The sequence below is a fragment of the Diceros bicornis genome, chromosome 9 (assembly GCF_020826845.1).
Source record: "Diceros bicornis minor isolate mBicDic1 chromosome 9, mDicBic1.mat.cur, whole genome shotgun sequence".
Classification (NCBI taxonomy): Eukaryota; Metazoa; Chordata; class Mammalia; order Perissodactyla; family Rhinocerotidae; genus Diceros; species Diceros bicornis.
Window position 1 is genome coordinate 13,924,898 of NC_080748.1, and position 20,353 is coordinate 13,945,250.

The 20,353-nt window shown below is 45.7% G+C and overlaps 1 protein-coding gene across 1 annotated transcript in view; it reads left to right on the forward strand.

Moving 5' to 3' along the window:
* Window positions 1-4,121: 4,121 nt before the first annotated feature.
* LOC131410392 (WD repeat-containing protein 49-like) overlaps window positions 4,122-20,353 on the forward strand; it is a 37,012-nt gene continuing 20,780 nt past the window's right edge. Inside the window, 5 exon segments of the mRNA XM_058548571.1 lie at window positions 4,122-4,171; window positions 5,192-5,326; window positions 7,744-7,849; window positions 14,773-14,926; window positions 18,174-18,277. Coding sequence (XP_058404554.1) covers window positions 4,122-4,171; window positions 5,192-5,326; window positions 7,744-7,849; window positions 14,773-14,926; window positions 18,174-18,277 — 549 coding nt within the window.

The following is a 20,353-nucleotide window of genomic DNA, read 5'->3' on the forward strand; positions in this document are numbered from 1 at the left end:
ATTGCTTACAGCTCTAAACCACTATTAAGTATCTATAGAGATCTAGATAACTCTATTATAGAAAGAGTCAGCCCCCCACCCGCACCTCCCCACTCCCTGGTTAACATCACTGTAATTTCTCCATAGTGGGTATTTGTGATGTGCCAGACAGGATGCAAAGATGAGAATACAGTCATGTGCTGCATAATGACTTTTCGGTCAATGACAGATTGCGTATATGACAGTGGTCCCATAAGACTAGTACCATATAGCCTAGGTGTGTATAGGCTGTACCACCTAGGTTTGTTTAAGTACACTCTATGATGTTTGCATAAGGACAAAATCACCTAATGACACATTTATTAGAATGTATCCCGTCGTTAAGTGATACATGACTGTATTGAGGCTCAGAGAGCCTTTGGGGCAAAACTCCTGGAAAGAGTTACCTATACTTGCCCTTTCCAATGCCTCTTCTCCTGGTCTGTCTAAAACCACTCCAACCTGACCTTTGTCCCTGCCACGCCACCAAAATCACTCTTGTAAGGGTCATCGGTGCCCCTCATGTTGCTAAATCCAGTGACCAATCCTCACCCCACTCACTCTCTCAGCACTTGCAGCAACAGACCACTCGGTTTCCTCCTATGCTTCTCTCATTTGGCTTCAGGACTCCAGCCTCTCTTGGTTTTCCTTCCATCTCACCTGTTGCTCTTCCTCTGTCTCCCTTATTTGTTCCTCCACATCTCCATGACTTAATGTGGGAGCCTCCAGAGTTCAGTCCTTGGCCTTCTCCTCGTCCATACCTGCACCATTCCCTCGATGATCCCCTCCAGTACCATTGCTGTCAATTCTCAAATTTATCTCTCTAGCCTGGCCCCTCCCTGAACTTCAGCCTGGTATTTCCAACTGCCTAGGATCTGTAAAGGACATCTCCACTTGAATATCCCATAGACATCATAATTAAGTCCAAATCTGAATCCAGATCTTCTCCCTTGCGCCATCATCCCCATCTTAGTGGGTTCTAAGTCCATCCTTCCAGTTGCTCTGGCCAAAATATAATAGTCACCCTTGACTCCTCTCTCTCACAACCCACATCCAACCTGTTGACCCTGCCCATACCTGGAATCTGGCCTCTTCTCCCCAGCCCCAGCGCTCCCATCTAGTGAGAATCACTATCTTCTCTTCCCTGGATCACTGCAGGAGCCTAACTGCTCTCCTTACTTCCACCCCGTCCCTAGAGTCTGTTCTCCACACAGCAGCCAGAGAGATCTGTGAAACTAGAAGTCAGATATGTCCAAATCCACCTGTAGGCCCCTATCTCGCTCGGAGTAAAAGCCAAAGTCTTCCAGGCCCTGTGTGTCAGCCCAATTCTTACTCTCTGGCCTGGTCTCCCACCTCTCTCCCTCCCTCACTCTGTTCCCGTCATGCCAGTCTCCTTGAATATATGAGGATCTTTTCACTATTTCTTCCCTCTGCCTAGAGGGTTCTCCCTGCAAATGTCTGCCTCTCTTATCCCTCACCTCCTTGAAGTCCTTGCTCAAATGTCACTTCTCAATGAGGCACTTCTTGTCCACTTTATAATGTACGGGAACAGCCCAGCCCCTGCTCCTGGCATTCCCAACTCTCCTTACCTGTTCTACCTCTGTTTAAATCCATCCAAGCACTTTCTAGAGTACCATCTAATTTATCTATGATGTTTGTTGTTTCTGGTCTGTCTTCCTACATCAGAAGCCAGCCCCACAAAGGCAGGGGGTTTTTCTGTTTTGTTCACTGTTTTGTCCCAAGTGCTTAGAATACAGGGCACAAAACAAGTGCTCCATAAATAGTTGTTGAGTGAATTTATTTGTGAAGTCAAAATTCAAACCACATTCCTCTCTCTCCCAAAGCTGTACTCAGAAGCACTCCAGGAAAACTGGGATTCTGTAGTGAGAAATCTTTAAGTGTATTTCTCCTGTGCCCTTCTCCTTCCATCCCCCCATCCACCCCCCCAACATGTCCCCACAGCGTCCTATGCCCACATCACTGCTTTGTGTTGTGCATGTATGTGTCCATACACACACACACACACACACACACACTCCTCTGTTATGTGCAGTAACACCAGCACCCCCACCCCTAATGGCCGCTTGAGAGTCATAATCCTGTCAGGAAACAGGGGAGCTGGTTCACCCCATTCCACAACTCCGTTTGAATTAGTTTAGTCTCCATTTCTGGTAAGAGCCCTTCTATGGCCCCTTAGGGATCCCCGTTTACATACTCCTGGACTTCAGAATTCAGCTGAAGGTCAGCCATCTATTCCCCAATAGGCTCACCTCAGGCAAGAGGGAAAATCTGTAACAGAAGAAACCAACATTGCATAGAGGGCTCTGCAGTGTAGGAAGTGCTTTCAAGTGCGCTTGTTTACTTAAGGTGATGGAAGGCTGGAATCTCTGGCTTGTTTTGGTTGTTAATGAGCATGGAAGAGGGACATGTTGGTCAAGGCCATAGAGAAACCAAGGCTGGGCCTTGAATGTCTTCCCTCCTGCAAATCTGAGCAGCGTTCCATTTTGTGACAGCAGATCTGTGGGCTCCCGCCATACTGAGGAAATTGAGGGAAGGGAGGAATAAGATATAGGGAAGGATGCGCAGGAGAGGTCCCAGGATCCATCTTGAAACAGGAAGAGTAAAAGTCGGAGTTTGGAGGGAACACATCCACATTGCTGCTGACCCCATGGGATGCTCTAAGCTCATGACTGTGGACATGGCCTCTGGGTCAGCCCTGATGGTAGAAGCCTCAGTGGACAGTCAGAATTCCCCTTCCACCAGGACCCCAGCACCTGAAGACTTATCTGCTAGTTAATGTGCTGGGGATCTGAACCTGCCTTGAATCTGCTCTAGGTTTCCATGGTGATTGCTTAAACTTTTCATCATCCTTCCTTCAGATCTTGGGGGAGAGCTATGCTCTCTGGTTTCCATGACAACCATTTAAACATGTATCTCTGTCTGGCTCTGTTGGAAGAACACTGCTAGAGATCATGCAAATGAACTGGCTGCTCTCCCTTCACTTAAAAAAATAAAAATAAAGTGACACACCTGCTTAGAAGTTTCAGATCTCGGCTCATAACAAGAAGGGTGAAAGTGTCAAACCGGCGTTTGAGGAGAGTTTGCTGAGCTGCTTCAGCACTTCAAGTGCTCACTCAGATACACAAGCGCACTCTGCCATCTTAAGTAATTATCTACACTCAGCACTTACCCTCCCCTCCCTTCTGCCTGGCAGATGAAAGAGCTGCAAGTTCAAGGCTGTTTACCTTTCTGCTGCACATTAAAGGAGGAAGAAAAGGATGGGGCCAGAGCAACTAGCTAGCCACATACCCAACCCAGCCCTTCAAGACTGTGGGAAGAAGCCGTGGAGAGCAGGTTGTCACCTCAACTCACTGTCAATAAACTAGCCAGGGGTGGCCCAGGACTTGAATTACAGGCCTAAATAACGTGGAAATGACATATCCCAGTCATTCAACGATGACTCCACATTCTCTATTGGAATTCATGGACTGGAGAGCAGCCATATGACTCCGAGGAAGGAGAGCTCAGGAGAAGCAGAAAGATGAGAGCCCCTTCCCCCTTCCTGGACACTTACTTGCCCATTCTCTACCAAAGCAACATGCCCTAAACCAGAGGTCCCGAGAGACAGCAGTCTCAAGACAGCAATCTCCCAAGCAACCTCAGACAGATTTAAACATGTTTTGAAACTGGGTACCAACATTTAAAATTCTGGAAGTTTCCAATGTAAATAGTGATTTCCCACTTCTCTTGAAAAATCAACAGATCTGCCTCAGAATCCTACCTCACAGGGTCTGCTGGATTGCAGTAGCCCACCCTCCCAGAGATGAAGCATGCACTCGCTTTGGTTGAACTTCTCTGAATAGCAAATTCTTCTGGAAAGCAGTTGAACTTGTAACTTGTGATAGTAGACATAACACCCAGACAAAACGAATTATCCCTCAACTAATTGCTGAAGTCACAAATGATGAAAGAGAATTCTTATTTGGCAGTGGGGGAAAGGGGAGGCTGAAGATTAAATATTCTTCCCCCTTCTTTCTCCAATGCCCTTTCAGCCACCTTGGACAAGGCTGAGGTCGGAGGTCAGGGTAAGCCAGCTGAGGTGGATGGGGGACGCAGTGGTGGATGTATTGGGGATTTTCCTCATGATCGTCTGGTGAGACTAATGTCTGAAACCTTCAGGAAGGCCTTTGATTGCTTCTGTATGATGTTACTATTTTGATTCTATTGTTCAGTAGATTCTTAAACCAATAAGCCATTTGACTGAAAATAATTGTAGGACAAAATTGGCTGGTTGGTTGATGAAACTGATAGGTTAACTCAGTGAGCCCTGATTGAGGAGTCAGACAGCCCTGGGTTTGCGGCTTGGCTCCACCATTTTCTTAATGACACTTTTCTTAACCTCTCCAGGTGTAAGTTTTCTTACCCGTAAGGTGGAGGGAAAGGTGATTGCCTCAGTGAGTTTCTGTGAGGCTCAAACAAGATTGTGTATGGAGAGGACCTGGCACGCCTGGCACTCGGCAGAGATTTTTTTTTTTTTTTTTTTTGAGGAAGATCAGCTCTGAGCTAACATCCATGCCAATCCTCCTCTTTTTACTGAGGAAGCCTGGCCCTGGGCTAACATCTGTGCCCATCTTCCTCCACTTTATATGGGACGCCGCCACAGCACGGCCTGACAAGCCGTGCATCGGTGCCCACCTGGGATCCGAACCCAGGCCTCCAGCAGTGGTGAGCGCGCACTTAACCACTACGCCACGGGGCCGGCCCCTCGGTAGAGATTTAATAAGTTAGTTTCCTCAGATGAGATGGCCTCTTCTTATTTCCTCTCACTCCCAGATGTCCCTTGTTGCCTCTTTTTAGAGAAGGAGGGGGAAAAAGCCTTGCTTTTCTTATACTCATCATTCTCATTCTACAGACTGTCTATGGTTTAACACCTGGGGTGAAGGAAGACAAAAACACTAGTCATTGCTGAGAGCAAACCTGGGGCCTTTAAAAATCAGCAGCTTGTCAGAAAATTCACTGATCATATTAAGAAACTGTGTCTTGTTTTTCTGTGAATATTTTTAGGGTGCACTGTGGGAACAACAAATGTCAAGCAAAAGATGAAAGAGATAAAGGATGTTAGAAAAGATGTCAAGGCAAGAAAAGGCCAAGCATCCCTTGGTTTGCCCCAAAGGCGAGCAGAATGTGATCAAACAGTTTTTCACATCTATAAAGGAGTCAAGGCATTTTCATTCTGTAAAAGAAAGAACTTTCTGCTGACAGGTGGAATGGATGGAATAATTAGAGTCTGGAATCCTTATGTGCCTGGGTGAGTTTTCTTTCTTTCTCTCTCCAACCAAGAGTGCCATTGATCTCATAAGGCACATGAGAGCAGGACTAAGGATGCTAATTCCCTTTTGGAATAATTTAAGAACCTCTGTCCAAAATTGATCTTCCATACACACAGCCTGGGAAACTTCTGTTATAGCCATTAAAGATTCATTCCTGGGATCAGCCTGGTGGCGTAGCAGTTAAGTGCACGCACTCCGCTTCAGCGGTCTCAGCGTTCACAAGATCGGATCCCGGGAGCGCACCTACGCACTGCTTGTCTGGCCACGCTGTGGCGGCATCCCATATAAAGTAGAGGAAGATGGGCACGGATGTTAGCCCAGGGCCAATCTTCCTCAGCAAAAAGAGGAGGAATGGCATGGATGTTAGCCCAGGGCCGATCTTCCTCACAAAAAAAAAAAAAAAGATTCATTCCTTGGCATTAATAAGCAACTCACTTGAAATGTAGGTATCTTGCAAGAACAAAGAGACTGTGTGGAGCCATCACTCACTCAGCTTTCAGAATGATTTTCTTTCATCAGATTGCTATGTTCCCTACAATGAACCATGATCAGCTGCAGAGAGCGATTAGGGATTTTGATGTGTAATCAATGTACTTTCTATGTATCTCCCTCACATGGCCCTAAATTGACACTTGCATCTCCACCAGAGTTGTTTAGCCTCGTCTGAATTAATGACTCTACCATCCCTAAGGTGTAAGAATTGACATAAGAAAACAGGGATTGCTCTGGAAAGCCTGGAAGTGGGGTAGCAGGGTAGCAAACAGTTCAATCACTGAAAGTAGGTTGCCCTCATACCTTCAAAGTGTAATCATTGTACATCTTAGAATCAGGCCCAAAACTTTCATCGTGTGCCCCCCCAGAGCAAGTGCTCAGTAGCACTTTCTTGGTTATAGTAATAGCTACCATTTTATTGAGCTCCTACTTTGTACCAGTCCCCTTGTAACATATACATTATCTCCAGTCCTCACATCAACTCAATTTCCCAATGAAGACACTGAAGCTCAGAGGAGTTAAATAACTTTTTGGAAGTCGTGGCAGAATTAGGGTTCAAATGCAGATTGGCTTCTTCTAAAAGCCCAGGTCATCTTCACTGATAAATGTTGAAGATGGAAGGAGAATGGGAAACGGGGAGTTGTCTTCCCATGCGTTGATAGCGGGAGTTTGGGGATAAGAAGACATCATCTAGGGCGTGCCAAAGTTCCTCACCAAGACTGCTCCAGGCATCAGTGGAGGACTCACAGGGTGACCTGTGCCCCTCTCTGCAGAGCAGGCAGCAGTGGGGGTAGTGCTCCCTCAGCAGGGAAGCATACTGGATCCCATCCTGCCCCTGTCACTTTCTAGCAGGGGCCATCCTGAGCAAGGGCTGCAGCCTCAGTTTCCTCATTATAATGGTGAGAGTAGTATAACTCTGAGAGTAGTAATAAAGATTACAAATGGGACAATCCACTTATCGAGCTCAGCATGACGTTGGATGCCTAATACCAGCATGTCTCGTTTTATTGCGCTCCAAAGACATTGCGTTTTTTACAAGAACCACCCCCACCCCACTAGAAAAAGATTCTGATTCACTGAAGGCTCAGATAAGGGTTAGCGTTTTTTAACAATAGAGTATTTTTTAATTAAGGTATGTACATTTTTTTACATGTAATGCTATTGCACACATAATAGACTATAGTACAATGTAAACATAAGTTTTATAAACACTGGGAAGCCAAAACATTTGTGTGACTCACTTGATTGTGATAGTCCCTTTACTGCGGTGGTCTAGAACCAAATCTGCAATATCTCCGAGGTGGGCCTGTAGCTAAAAAAGAGAAATGATTTTCTCCCCGCTGCTATTGCCTTCGACTCCCATTTGTCTGGTGATTGAGAACAATTTGCTTACTTTCCAGTGACTTGGTTATAAAAAGACATTGTGCTTACCCCTTCAGCCTCAGCCCCCCCTCCCTTCTTCCTACGTCCCCCCTCCCACTACACACCCTGCCCTGAGACCCTGAGGGCACTGTGATCCCTCGGAGCTCCTTAAAATAAACTTATATCCAACTACATTCCTTGCAGATCTAAATACTGCATAAAGCAACAACCTGCCATGGAATCTATTCCAGCCCCAGCCTGAGCTCTTCCTCGGCTATTCCTTTTATAGTGATATTGTCAGCAGTTGGAGAAACAAAGCCCAGGGCTTCATCTCACACTGAGTTGTGTTGCTATAAGTGGGTATTATTTGCTTCAGTCCTTTTATTGCACAAGATATATACTTGTGTAATTTCAGAGGGAGACATAACCCTCCTCCAGGCTGAATAGAACCGCCAGATCCGGGCCAAGTCTAGTCTTGCATTTTTATTTAGAAATAGCAGCTAGAACTGCTGGGTGTTCATCTGTTCTTTTTCCATTCTAGAAAACCAACAGGTATGCTGAAAAGCCGCACGGCTCCAGTGATCTACATCCATGTGTCTGCTGAGGATAACAAAATATTTTCCATGTCCACTGACAACACTGTTAAGGTCTTTGTCCTTTTATACTCTGATGCGTTATCCAGTACGGTTTACAACACAGAAGGGGTTTCTTTCATGTTTTCTTTTCCCCTCTCTGCAGCTTTAGGGGCCTCTGCATTGGCAGATACCAAACGGTATTTACATTTGTGAGCTTGCTTTGGAAAGGGAGGATATGTAGTCAATTGAAGGGTAGCCTCTGAGAGACCTTTCCATACCTGGTGTTTCTGGTTGGGATGAGTAAACCTTACAACATTTACATACCTAATGCTGTATGCTTGCATACTGTCCAAAGATTCTCTGTGAGAGTGTGTGTTGGAGGATGGAGAAGGGGAACGGGAGACGGATTGGGAACATACAGGAGGCAGCAGCCCTTTGCCACTAGTGGCTGTCATCTCATTTTGCAGTACACATAGGACAGGTGGGCCCTTTCTGAAATGTTGCCTATAAGGCTTAGAATTTAAAGGCCCTTTCTGGCCCTAGTGGAGGTAGTAATATCACCATCTTCTTTGTGTTTGCCTTCCCACCTCTCTTTACACCTAAAGTCCTGTCCCCCTCAAACTTTGGTTCCACTGTGATCTTCATAATGCGCTATTTTTTTATACAATAAGAGAAATCTCACTGATTTGCTTCATCCATTGTTTCATGATGCTTTTCCAATGAATATGACAAGTTTTCATGATTCATCCACCTTTTTTCCTGGACTGTCATGGGCCAGAGGTTGGGAGTTGAGTGCACTCTGAATCAGAGGAATGCTGGAACCTCAGGAGGCAGATCAGCATCACTGTACTGTAGAGATACATAAACTAGCTCACTGACCCTCACATAAGAAATGATTGATAGATGTTATGGTCCGAATTATATCCCCTCAAAATTCAGGGCCGGCCCCGTGGCTTAGCGGTTAAGTGCTAGTGCTCCACTACTGGCGGCCCGGGTTCAAATCCCGGGCACGCACTGACGCACCGCTTCTCCGGCCATGCTGAGGCCGCGTCCCACACACAGCAACTAGAAGGATGTGCAACTATGACGTACAACTATCTACTGGGGCTTTGGGGGGAAAAAAAAAAGGAGGAGGATTGGCAATAGATGTTAGCTCAGAGCCAGTCTTCCTCACACACACACAAAAAATTCATAGTCCCCAGTACTTTAAAATGTGATTACATTTGGAGATAGAGCCTTTAAAGAAGTAAATAAGGTTAAATGAGGTCATATTGGTGGGCCCTAATCCAGTAGGATTGGTGTCCTTATAAGAAGAGGAGATCAGGACACATTGAGGGGTAACCGTGTGAGGACACAGCAAGAAGGTGGCCATCTGCAAGGCAAGGAGAGAGGCCTCAGGAGAAACCAAACCTGCTGACACCTTGATCTTGGACTTCAATCCTCTACTTCACACCATATACAGAAGTTAACTCAAAATGGATCATAGACTTAACTGTAAGAAGAGCAACAATTTCAAAACTCTTAAGAGAAAACATAGGAGTACATCTTCATGACCTTGGACTAGCCAATGATTTCTTAGATATGGCATCAAAAAGCACAAGAGACAAAAGGAAAAAATAGATAAGTTGGACTTCATCAAAATTAAAAATTGTACTTCAGAAGACACCATTAAGAAAGTGATTAGACAACCTATAGGATGGGAGAAAATAATTATAAATCATATATCTGATAAGGGACTTGCATCTAGAATATAAAGAACACTTAGTGCTCAGCAATAAAAGCACAAATGGCCCAATTTAAAAACGGGTAAAGGACTTGAATAGAAATTTCTTCAAGGAAAATATTCAAATGGCCAATAAATATATGACAAGATACTCGACATTGTTAATCATTAGGGAAAGGCAAACCAAAACCACAATGAGATACCACTTCACACCCATTAGGATGGCTAGAATCAAAAGATAGATGACAACAAGTGTTGACAAGGATGTGGGAAAATTGCAATCCTCATACATTACTGGTGGGAATGTATAATGGTGCAGCCACTTTGGAAAACATTTTGGCAGTTCCTCAAAATTTTTTTTTTTCTTCAAATGTTAACTGTAGAGTTACCATATGACCCAGTAATTCCACTCCTAGGTTTATACCTGAAAGAATTGAAAACATATGTTCACACAAACACATGCATATGAGTATTTATAGCAGCGTTACTCATAGTAACCAAAAAGTGGAAATAATCCAAATGTCCACGAACTGGCAAATGGATAAACAAAATGTGGTAGATCCATGCAATGAAATATTATTCAGCAACAAAAAAGAAATGAAGTACCAATACATGTTACAGCATGGATGAACCTTAAAAACCTTATGTGAAGTGAAAGCCAGTCACAAAAGGCCATGCGTTGTATGATTCCACTCATATGAAATGTCCCGAATAGGCAAATGCACAGAGATGGACGGTAGTTTAGCGGTTGCTGGGGAGTGGGATGAGGTGAGAATAGGGAGTAGCTGCTAGTGGGCGTGGGATTTCTTTTGGGAGTAATGAAAATGTTTTCAAATTAGATAGTGATGATGGTTGCACAACTCTGTGAATATGCTAAAAACCACTGAGTTGTACACTTTAAAATTGCAAATTTTGTGATATGGGAATTTTTTTTTTTTTTAAAGGTTGGGGAGAGGAGTCAAGGATGACATCAAGGTTTTGGGCCTGAGCCAAAAACTGAAACTGGGAAGATGGTGGGTGAGAGGAAGGGAAGATCAGGAGCTCAGTTGTGGATGTACTGGATAGAGTCATCCTGATTTGAGGGGAGATGTCAGGGCTGGACATATAAGCTTGGGAGTCATTAGCATTTAGATGGAATTTTAAGCCCTGGAGTGGATAGATCTCAAAGTGTTGAGAGTGGGCAAAGGAGAGAGAAGCTTCAAAGACTGAGCACAGGGGCACTGTGATGTGCTGGGATCTCACTGTTTGCAGGACCAACATGGATCCTGTAGTGAGCTTAGACTCCATCCCCTGGCAATGATGAGGACACTTTTATAAAAGTAGGTGCCGAGATCACAGCCAGTGAAGCAACCAGGACCCATCTCATTCAGTCCTCCGAGAAAATTTGATTAAAATCGTAAGATTTATGGACTTCAGTTTTGATTTATTTTGAAAATCAAATTCATCCAAAGGCATCCTCCAAAGCTTGGAGACTTCATATTTTTAATGAGCTTTTTTTTTCCCAAAACTTGGCACCATCATGTAATCATAATTCTGTATGTGAGGACACGTCTTATATCCTATTTTCTTTTCCTATGCCTCTCCATTTTCTTCCAATCTAAACTCAGGATTACAAGATTAGCATCTTGCCTGTGATGATTCAGGCGTATTGAATTACTTCCCAAAGTGTGTTTAAAATATATTGAAATCCTGTCTGGGAAATACGGTGTGTAATTTATTTCAGAATATATTCCTATCTGAATATATCAATCAAATAAAAACTAATCAACTAGGAACCAAACAGCTAAATTTCTAGCATGCCTGATCAGATAGTCTTCATTCTTTGAATTGATTTCTCACCCCAAATATTTCACTTCTCTAAATCATGGGGACACACAAAATGTTTCAGGAGTCTGCTGGTTTCTAGCATTCTCTAAAGGAGAGTAAAGTGACAGATTTGGATTTTCGTTTTCACTTGTTATTTTCTGTGAATTTAATATTGCACACCACAAAGAGGGCTGTTTTGTGTCAACAGGAATTAGGATGGAAAGGAAGTTATTTCTTGGAAGGAAGATAGCATGATGTATTAGTTAAGGTAAGGCTTGCCACTGTAACAAATAAACCCTGTATTTTCCATAGGTTGAAACAATAAAGTTTATTTCTGTCTACTGTAACAACCTAACACCAGTGCTCCTGGTGAAGGACACTTTTTCTCCCATCCAAGAATCAGGCTGTCTCCATCGAGGGACCCCACCCCCATCGTAGGTTCTCAGAGTCCTCTTCACCCAGGCATTATACTCATGAGAATAGAGAAGGCACATTTGCGTCTTAAAAATCCCAGCCATAAATGACACACCACTTTCTCTCACATTCTATTGCTGAGTTCATACCCTGGTGAAAGAGAAAGTGGGAAATGCCTTAGTCTGACAGCCACTTCCCAGCAAGAACTTTACACTGTGGACAGGGATGCGTGGATTTGTGGGGGACAAAATGCTTTGGAGACATACAGACTTGAGTTTGAACTCTAAAACTACCACAGACGAGCTGACCTTGGGAGAAGTATTCAATCCTTCTGAACTAAGTTACTTAATTCTTTTAGACATCCCTTTACTCTTCTGCAAAATGGAAGAAAGACCCACCTTGTAGGTTAGTTGTGCTCATTAAAGATAATGTATGCACTGTGCTCACCACAGAGTAGGACTTTATTGAACCTAAGAGACAAAAATCTAACTTAAATAGTTTAAGCTAAAAAGGGAGGATTTACTGGTAAATGAAACCAAATCATCGGACAGATGGCCTCATTGGCAGCTGGGTTCAGAGACGGCACTGTTGTTTGCGTGCTCTCTGCCTGCATGCAACTGCATCTGCTGCTTGGTGCACATTGGTCTCATCGACTCCTACTGCAGAAAGGCTTTCTCCTTCCAAGTGGCAGGGACCATGGATGTCCACAGCCTTGGACTCACATCCCAATTCCAGCTTCATTACCAGCTCTAGCCAGAAAAATCCAAGGGAAAGACACAGATTGACCAGGGTCCTGTTTCTATTGCTTGAGGTCAGAGAGGCAAATCTCTGAACAGAAGACAGGAGGGTGTTGGACAGACAGCAGCAATGCCTAATTTGTTGTAGCTGTTTACATTTGGGGGATTTAATGCCAACTTGCCAAGTCAACCCCAACATCAGTATGAAGAGCTCCTCATCGCTTTCCTTTTCCCGGACCTCACAGGGGCCCCTCTACAGCATCCACCTGAGATACTCTTCCCGGGCTCCAGAATCACCTCTGTCCTCATCAAAACCCTCTTTCTCTCAGTAACATTACCTCCTGAAGTGAGAAGAAATTAACAGATAAATGGATTCCCGCTGTGGTATAAGTGACGGATAATAACTGTGTCTGTTACCTCTCTATCCAGGAAAACCAGCATCTTCAAACAAATCAATACTCCCGAAGGAAGGGGATGCCCCTTGAACAAGCAGCCCTCAGGGTCACGTTTTCCATGGGATGATTTTACTTTGATCATCACTGCCACCCCTATGCAGACCTCCCAGGATGCATTGCTCCCCCCTTCTATGCCATGACCTGAAAGCACAGAGAAAAAGGCAGGCTGGGACTTTCAAAATGAGTTTGCTTAACTGCTGGGGAGAACGAAAGGAAAATAAACAGAGTATAAATGCAACAAATAAGAGTCTGGCTTAAGGAGTAAAGGCTTCAAATCTCGTAATTGCTGATTTGCTTCCTGGAGTCTCAAAGGAGGGGAAAGAAGCCCCGCCCAAGTACACCCCACCCACTGACTCTTAGATTTTCCTGTGCGGCTCTGGAGGGAGATGGGCCTCAGACTGACTCGAGTTTAGCTACTTACTCGCTCTGCAAACTTGGGTGAGTCATTTAACTTCGCTGGATAATGCTATCTCCCAAAGTTGATTTAAGACCATACGAGTTTGCTAGGGCTATAGTAACAACAAGTACCACGAACTGGATGGCTTAAACAACAGAAATTTCGTGTCTCCCAGTTCTGGAGGCTGGAAGTCTGATATCAAGGCGTCAGCAGGGTTGATTCCTGAGGGCTGTGAGGGAGAATCTGGTCCATGCTTCTCGCCTGGCTTCTGGTGGTTGGCTGACACTCTTTAGCCTAGCTTGTAGAAGCATCCCCTCAATCTCTGCCTTCATCTTCACATGACAATCTCCCTCTGTGCGTGTCAATCTCCAAATTCCCCCTTCTTATAAGGACACCAGTCATGTTGCATTAGGGGCCCACCCTACTCCAGTATGATGTCATCTTAACTAATTACATTTGCAACAACCCTATTTCCAAATAAGACCACATTCTGAAGTACCCAGGGTTATTCAACATATAAATTTGGGGGGATGTAATTCAACCCATAACAAAGAGTAAATGAAACAATGTATGTAAAGCACTTAACACAATGCCTGGTGCACGTTAGCTTACTAAACAGTGGCCCCCATCTCAATGATCATGGTCTCCCCAGTTTTACACTTGGCCCATCTGCTCCTTCCCAGGGATGCAGCCATCCCCTGCAGCTCTCATCAGATCCCAGTACCTCAAGATAAGACAAGAGCTGTGGCATGACTTTTGTATTAATCATAACATTAACAATAATATTATCATTCTAATCATATTATATCATTAGACCATGTTCTAGCCACCATCCTAAGCACTCTATTTTTTATTAATTTTTTAATTCCTTAAAACAACTCTATAAGGTAGGTACTATTGTTATTCTCCCCCCTTTACAGATGAAGAAACTGAGGGAAAGAGCGTGTAGTAATTTGCCCAAGGCCGCACAGCCATTAGGTGGTAGAGTTGGGATTCCAACACAGGCGGGGGTTCTGGACCTTCATACCCTCAACCAATAGCCATCCTTAGGTTTGTTTCCTGCGTCCTCCAAATCTCTGTCCAGTGGCCAGTTTTAAGGACCTATATTAAGAAATGGGAACATATCTTTGTGCCACGAATCAGACCCACGGTGTCAGCCTGCACTGTGGAAGCCGGGTCCATGGGGAGAGAAGCCCGAGGTGGCATGGCTGCAGGTATCCCCCTCCTCAGGCAGCGTGGCAGAGGGGCTTAGGAACTGGGGCCCCACGTTCTGCTTCCTTTACAAACAACAAAGGAGAAGGACCTCTTTTAACATTGGACCTTCTTTTGGTGAGATGGGAGTGGGGCAATGTTTAAACTTTGGTCAAGCCTAACTGGACCCCCACAATAGGCGACAGCTTTGGAAACACAGCAAAGCAGGCTGTTCAAGACCCCTGGTTACTTTTTCCCCATTTCCTCCTCAGATCAGGGATCTGGAGACCGACAGCTGCTTAATTACTGCCTCCTGCAAAGCCAGCGGTATTAAGGGGGAGCTGGCAGCCTGCATCTATCTCCCCAGCCCCAGAGCCCTGTGTGTGGCCACTGATGCTGTTGCGCTCCTGCACCTGAGGCTGAGGTGTGAGGTTCTGTTCTTGGCCCCAAGCAGTCAGCTCTCGAGAGGGTACCACAGAGCCCAGAGCAGCTGCTTTCAACCTTCTTCCTAATGTTCCACAGTTAAGGTCTCTGTGTGAGCTCCAGAACTGAATACCCTGTGTCCCTAGCTCTCAGTATATGTTCGATGAGCTCTTTAACATTTCTCATTAATTGCTCCAGGGCCACCTCCCTATATTGTCCAAAAGTCTGGAATCCACCTCTTGAGCCCTGTTCCACCCACTGAACCAAACCTTATAGGAAACTGTCCAAGAGGCCCTGGGCTTTCTCAGTCCAAAGGCAGCGAACCCACTTGCAGTGCCACTGCCCCACCTCTGAGACCCTGTCCCTAAAGCAGGGCAGCCTTTCAAGGACAGCACACGCCTAGCTGATGAGACGGGTCCTTATGGAAGATCTCCCAGTGGTTTCTCCTGCCTCTGTGTCAGGGAGCTCGAATACCTTGAAGACCCAAGTCTTCTTGGGTCTTCTGATTCTGCTGCAAATGAGTCCACCTTGGTTTCCTTGGCACACCTTTGCCAGACCACATTACTGTTGCCTCCTCGGCAAGGATATCAGGTGCCTACCTGCCTTTCCTTTCACACTCAGAGGCCATGGAGATGCTCCACCCCCCAGCATTGAACGTCCGCTCCAGGTGCCTGTCTTTGTCCTGCCTGGGCTGAGACTGTCTGGTCTTACTGAAGAGTTTGAAGTCCTGCCTCCCAGGTACCCAGAAGTCATCTAGTCCAACCCTGGAGTTTTACAGATGAGCAAACAGAGGCCCAGAGAAGGGAACAAATTGCCCAAGGTCACACAGGGAGTCAGAGTAGAGCAGAGACCAGTACTCCTGTCTCAGGATGCCCAGTCCACTGCCTTCTCCCTGTACCGCACTGCTCCCACCAAAAGGGAAAAACTCACTCTGAAACTTCCAAGGGGAGGGGGAGATTTATGCTCAAAAAAAAAAAAAAAACTGACACTAGGAGTCACATTGGCTAGTCTTCCTTCTCCAGAGCCTGCAGAGAGGGCTCCTCTCAGACGGTCCTGAGAGGCACCTGCGGGTGGTGAGAGACCTGGCTCTGCCTCCCTGGGCCAGTGGCCCAAGGGTAAGTCAGTCATGTCCCATCTCTCGGCCTCAGCAGGGGAGGAGCTCTACCCTGCCCACCCAGTAGGGCTGGCGGGAGCATCATCTGCGCTTTGAGAACTATAGGCCCTCTACATTCTATAAGTATGCACGTGGTTATAGCCTGCTCATGGTTCCAACATGCCCACTCTCTATGTTCAAACATCCCCCACCCTGGTACCCCCCTTGCTGCACTGATACAAACACGTTCGTCATTCCCTCTGCTGCTTTTCCCCTCATGTCCAGCAGTATTACGAATCCCAAGGCAGCAGTCAATGAGAAGGAAGGAAAGGATGCAGGAAAGCTTGTAGACTGAATATGTAGTTTGCAGGTTTCAAATCCTATCTATATGATAATGGTGACTGGCTTTCCTGAGCCAAAAACAATGGCATACAGTCTCGAAATTTTTAAACAATTTTTAAATTAACATATGCATAGGAAGAATCTTAAATACAATGCATTGTACTCAGCAATTATATCACACGTCAAGAATTAACTTTATGGAAAAGTGATCAGATTTCACAGCAGCAGAACTCTACAGAGAAGTCCAGAATGTGTGGCTGCCACCAGTGTCTGTACCCTCCCTTCCTAACTTGCCCACAGAGGCCAGAGTGGAAAAGGCCTGCGTGGATCAGAACCCTGACAGAACAACTGCCAAATCGTCATGACAGCCAGGCTTGGAAGCCCGGGCCCTTCACTCAAGATGCCGAAGCAACCAGCTGAAAAACAGGATCTTCAGTCAATCAAAACTGCTGTTTGTTCTACATGATGTCACTGTGTAGAACAAACAGCCTGTTTGATTGATTTTTTTGGGGGGGGGGGAGCAAAGTGACTGAAATCTCACCTCGTTGCGAAAACAGCCTCAATCTCTAGCACCAACGCTTAGATGACAGATAATGTCTGCCATTCCCTGCTCTGTCACTCGGGAGCTTTGTGATCTTGATCAAGTTACCAGACCCTTCTCAGCCTTCTAGTGGTTTCCTCATCTGTGAAGTGGGGAGACTCAGCTCCTTCCTTCCGGTGCTGGGAAAGGAAGATGAGGTAAAGTAGGGCCTGGCTGCAACGCCCAGCACTTTCTCTTTGGGAGTGTGCTCTCCATGCCCTCCCCTCCTCCTCTCCCATGGGCCAGACTCCACCCTCACATCCTGAAGCCCAGGGACCATCATGGGAAAGTTCTAATTGTCCTTACTCCAAATCCTGTTCTTCCTTGAAGAGGATTCCACCCACACTGAGAATTGCCCAGACACTAAGTCTGAGGCTCTGGATCCACCGGATCTCTATTACCATCCCAGCGCTGGGTCCGAGCATCAGAGGGACAACTGAGAGAGAGCAGCAGTGCTGGGAGCCAGCATTCGTTTATTAAGTGTCCACTGCATGCCAAGCACCCCCAGACATTTTACAGCCTTTTCCTCACTCCTCACAAAGTTCCTACACAGAATTCCATTTCACAGATGAGGAAATTAGCGCGAAGCGGTTGGGTTGCTTAACTCCGAGGGCTGTCTGTTCTGTGTGCTGACCTCCCACAGATGGCTCACGGGGCAAGGCCCTGCTGCACAGGTGAGCCCTTTGCACCTGGGTGCCGGGGGAGGCATGCTGCAGGGCCTCCCAGAATCTGGCCTGGCTTTGTCAGCCCAGGAGCGAGAAGTGCTGCCTTTCAGTCTTGAGGATTCAGAAGAGGATAATACATGTGTGTTTATTTGGGGGAAGATGCAAATTAATAAGGAAGAAGGTCCACTCTGCAGTCTCGGGAAATCACACTCCTCCTGCCCTGAAGAGGAGTTGGGTGGTATCAGTGCTCATGGTTAGTGTTCACAGCTAGTGGCTACCACTCATTGCATGCCAGATACGTATGTGAGGTTCCGTGCTAAGGACAGTAGTTTTCTCCTCCAATCCTCAAAACAATCCTTTAAAGTAGATACCGTTATCCCCATTTAACAGATAAGAAAATTAGAGTTTTGAGCAGCTAAGCGGCTTGTCCAAGATCACAGACCCACCATTTGAACTCAAGCCTATCCTCTTAACCATTCTTTAATAAAGCAATAGATGCCTCACCCCAGGTGTCCGTGTCAGACACTCGGTCTAGGTTTTCATCCTCTCTATCTGTTCTTCATGAGCAAGATTGCCCCCCGCCTCCCCCTCTCCGGTTTCCCCATAAAGAGCCCGTAGTGTGCTGCCGGTACAACCCCGCCTTCCCGCAGGTGGTCAGCTGCTCAGAAGCATCCGTATCAGTCTTGCTCTCTTTAGCAATGATGTATTTGCACGTGTGGGCCCGGCCCCACCGTCCTCACCTTGGAGCAGAGCACAGTGTTCTGGGGACATTCTGTCCCTGGAAGTAAAGAATGAGAGGTTCAAGTCTACTCTAGTAATCAGCTAGTACCGTTTGGAAGAGTTTCTTTGAAAGCTGGATGGAAGAGCTCACAGATTCTCCAGTGGCTTGTAGTGTGAGTTACACTTAAAGTGGAAGGACCGTCTGGTACTATAGAACGATATTATTTCATTGTGATTCCCTTGTATGGTATAGGATGATTAAGACAACTCTAGTACGCTGTAACTGTAATCTGGGTTTGAGGTTCCAGAGCATTCCACATCCACTTCCCCTTTCAGAGGAGCTCATGAGGACCATGCTGGCCCCATCCTGGACGAGCAGCACAGTGTTTGGCCCACAGGAGGGGATATGATAAGTGCTCGTTGAATCAGGAACAAGAGCAGAGAAACATGCACATCCCATGATTTATGTTCTTCTGTTCTTGAGCTAATGGGAGGGCACACCCTATGTGCACTCATGATGTTTAAATGTCTGAAATCTCCTCGTATTAGGTCACTGAGTCACTGGCCCAGGCTCTGGCATTACAAGCCGGTGTCCCGGGCCATCTGCCCGTGCCCTCTTTCCTTCTTCCTGCCATGGCCTGGTGCACCCCGTCTTTAAGATTTACAGTCAGGGGAGCATCGCAGCCTGGGCTCCTCTTCATGTTCACAATCGTTTGGCTTCACTGCAGTGAGACTTGGTTGTCTTCACATGTGTTCTTGCCCAGTTTCCACTCCAGAGATTAGTGCTCACCATGGTTTTATTAAGTGTTAAAAGAAATAGATTACCTGATCTGTTGGTCAAAAGTTTTTTATGATGACTTAGTCTCAATTCATCTCAAAGAAGGTGGGTTCCTGCATAGTTTGGTTCATACTTGGAAAGAAGCATTTAGCCTCCAGATTTATCAGAATCACCTGTGACTCCAAGGAAGCCAACATTTTTACCTTCTCAGCATCCTTCACGTTCCCGCCCCGGGCTCTGTGCAACCTTTCCCCATCTCCACCCTGGAATTTCCTGCTTCCTCCTCTTTTCCTACTCACACCTTAACAATTCTTCAAGAACCAACTCAAGTTCTATCTCCTCAGCGAAACTTGTCTTCACTGCCCTGCCTCCCGCAGGCGTCTCCCTCTCTCTCACCTCCCACTGTTGGAGCCTCGCATGTGGTGCTGGATTGTGTTCCCACTTGCTCTGCTCTGTTCACCTGCGTGAGCCTCGCCTCTCTGACAATTCAGCAGGCACTTGAGGACAGGGATCAGAACATCCCCCTTTGTTCCCTCTTGATCTGTCAAAAACCTTTCTTCTTCTTCAAGGCACAATGCAGAAATCAGCTCCTCTGAGAAAGGTTCCTGGATCGCCTCCCACATCCAGGCAGGATGAATGGCTCCATTAGCATTTGGGCTTCTAATTCTATGCTGAAACAGTCACCTCCCTCAGTCGCATTACTTCTGATATGCTTATCTCCCCTGGCAGTGGCTGGTACGTAGATGTTGAATTGAGATATAAATACTCTCACAGCTATCACTGTATCAGGCAGAGGCTGGTAATGAACTCTCCAATGCTTACCGGTTAAATGATTGAGTATTTGCTCACCTTGCAAATCGGTTGCTGTGTGAACTCTGTAACATCATCATGCCCACTCTCACAATCCATAGCCACAATCTAAACCACCTGCACTCTTGATATTTGTGGAGAGAAGATAGCCCAAGGTCTTCATGCAGCCTGAATCTGTGAATACCACTATGCCACATTTTGTCCATTCAGTTGTATAAGCAGAATGCTAGGGACCACCAACTTTCAATGCCTCTGAAAATGCTTGAAAACTGCACAATGAAAATTAATAAATGTTTACAACGTATTACATATGAACCGCAACTTACACACATATGTAATACGAAAGTTTATAAGAATAACAATTTTTTATCAACAGAACTTAAAACTATAAATATTCTTTAAATTAGTTTAAAATTTACTAGCAAAATTATATGTAATTTGG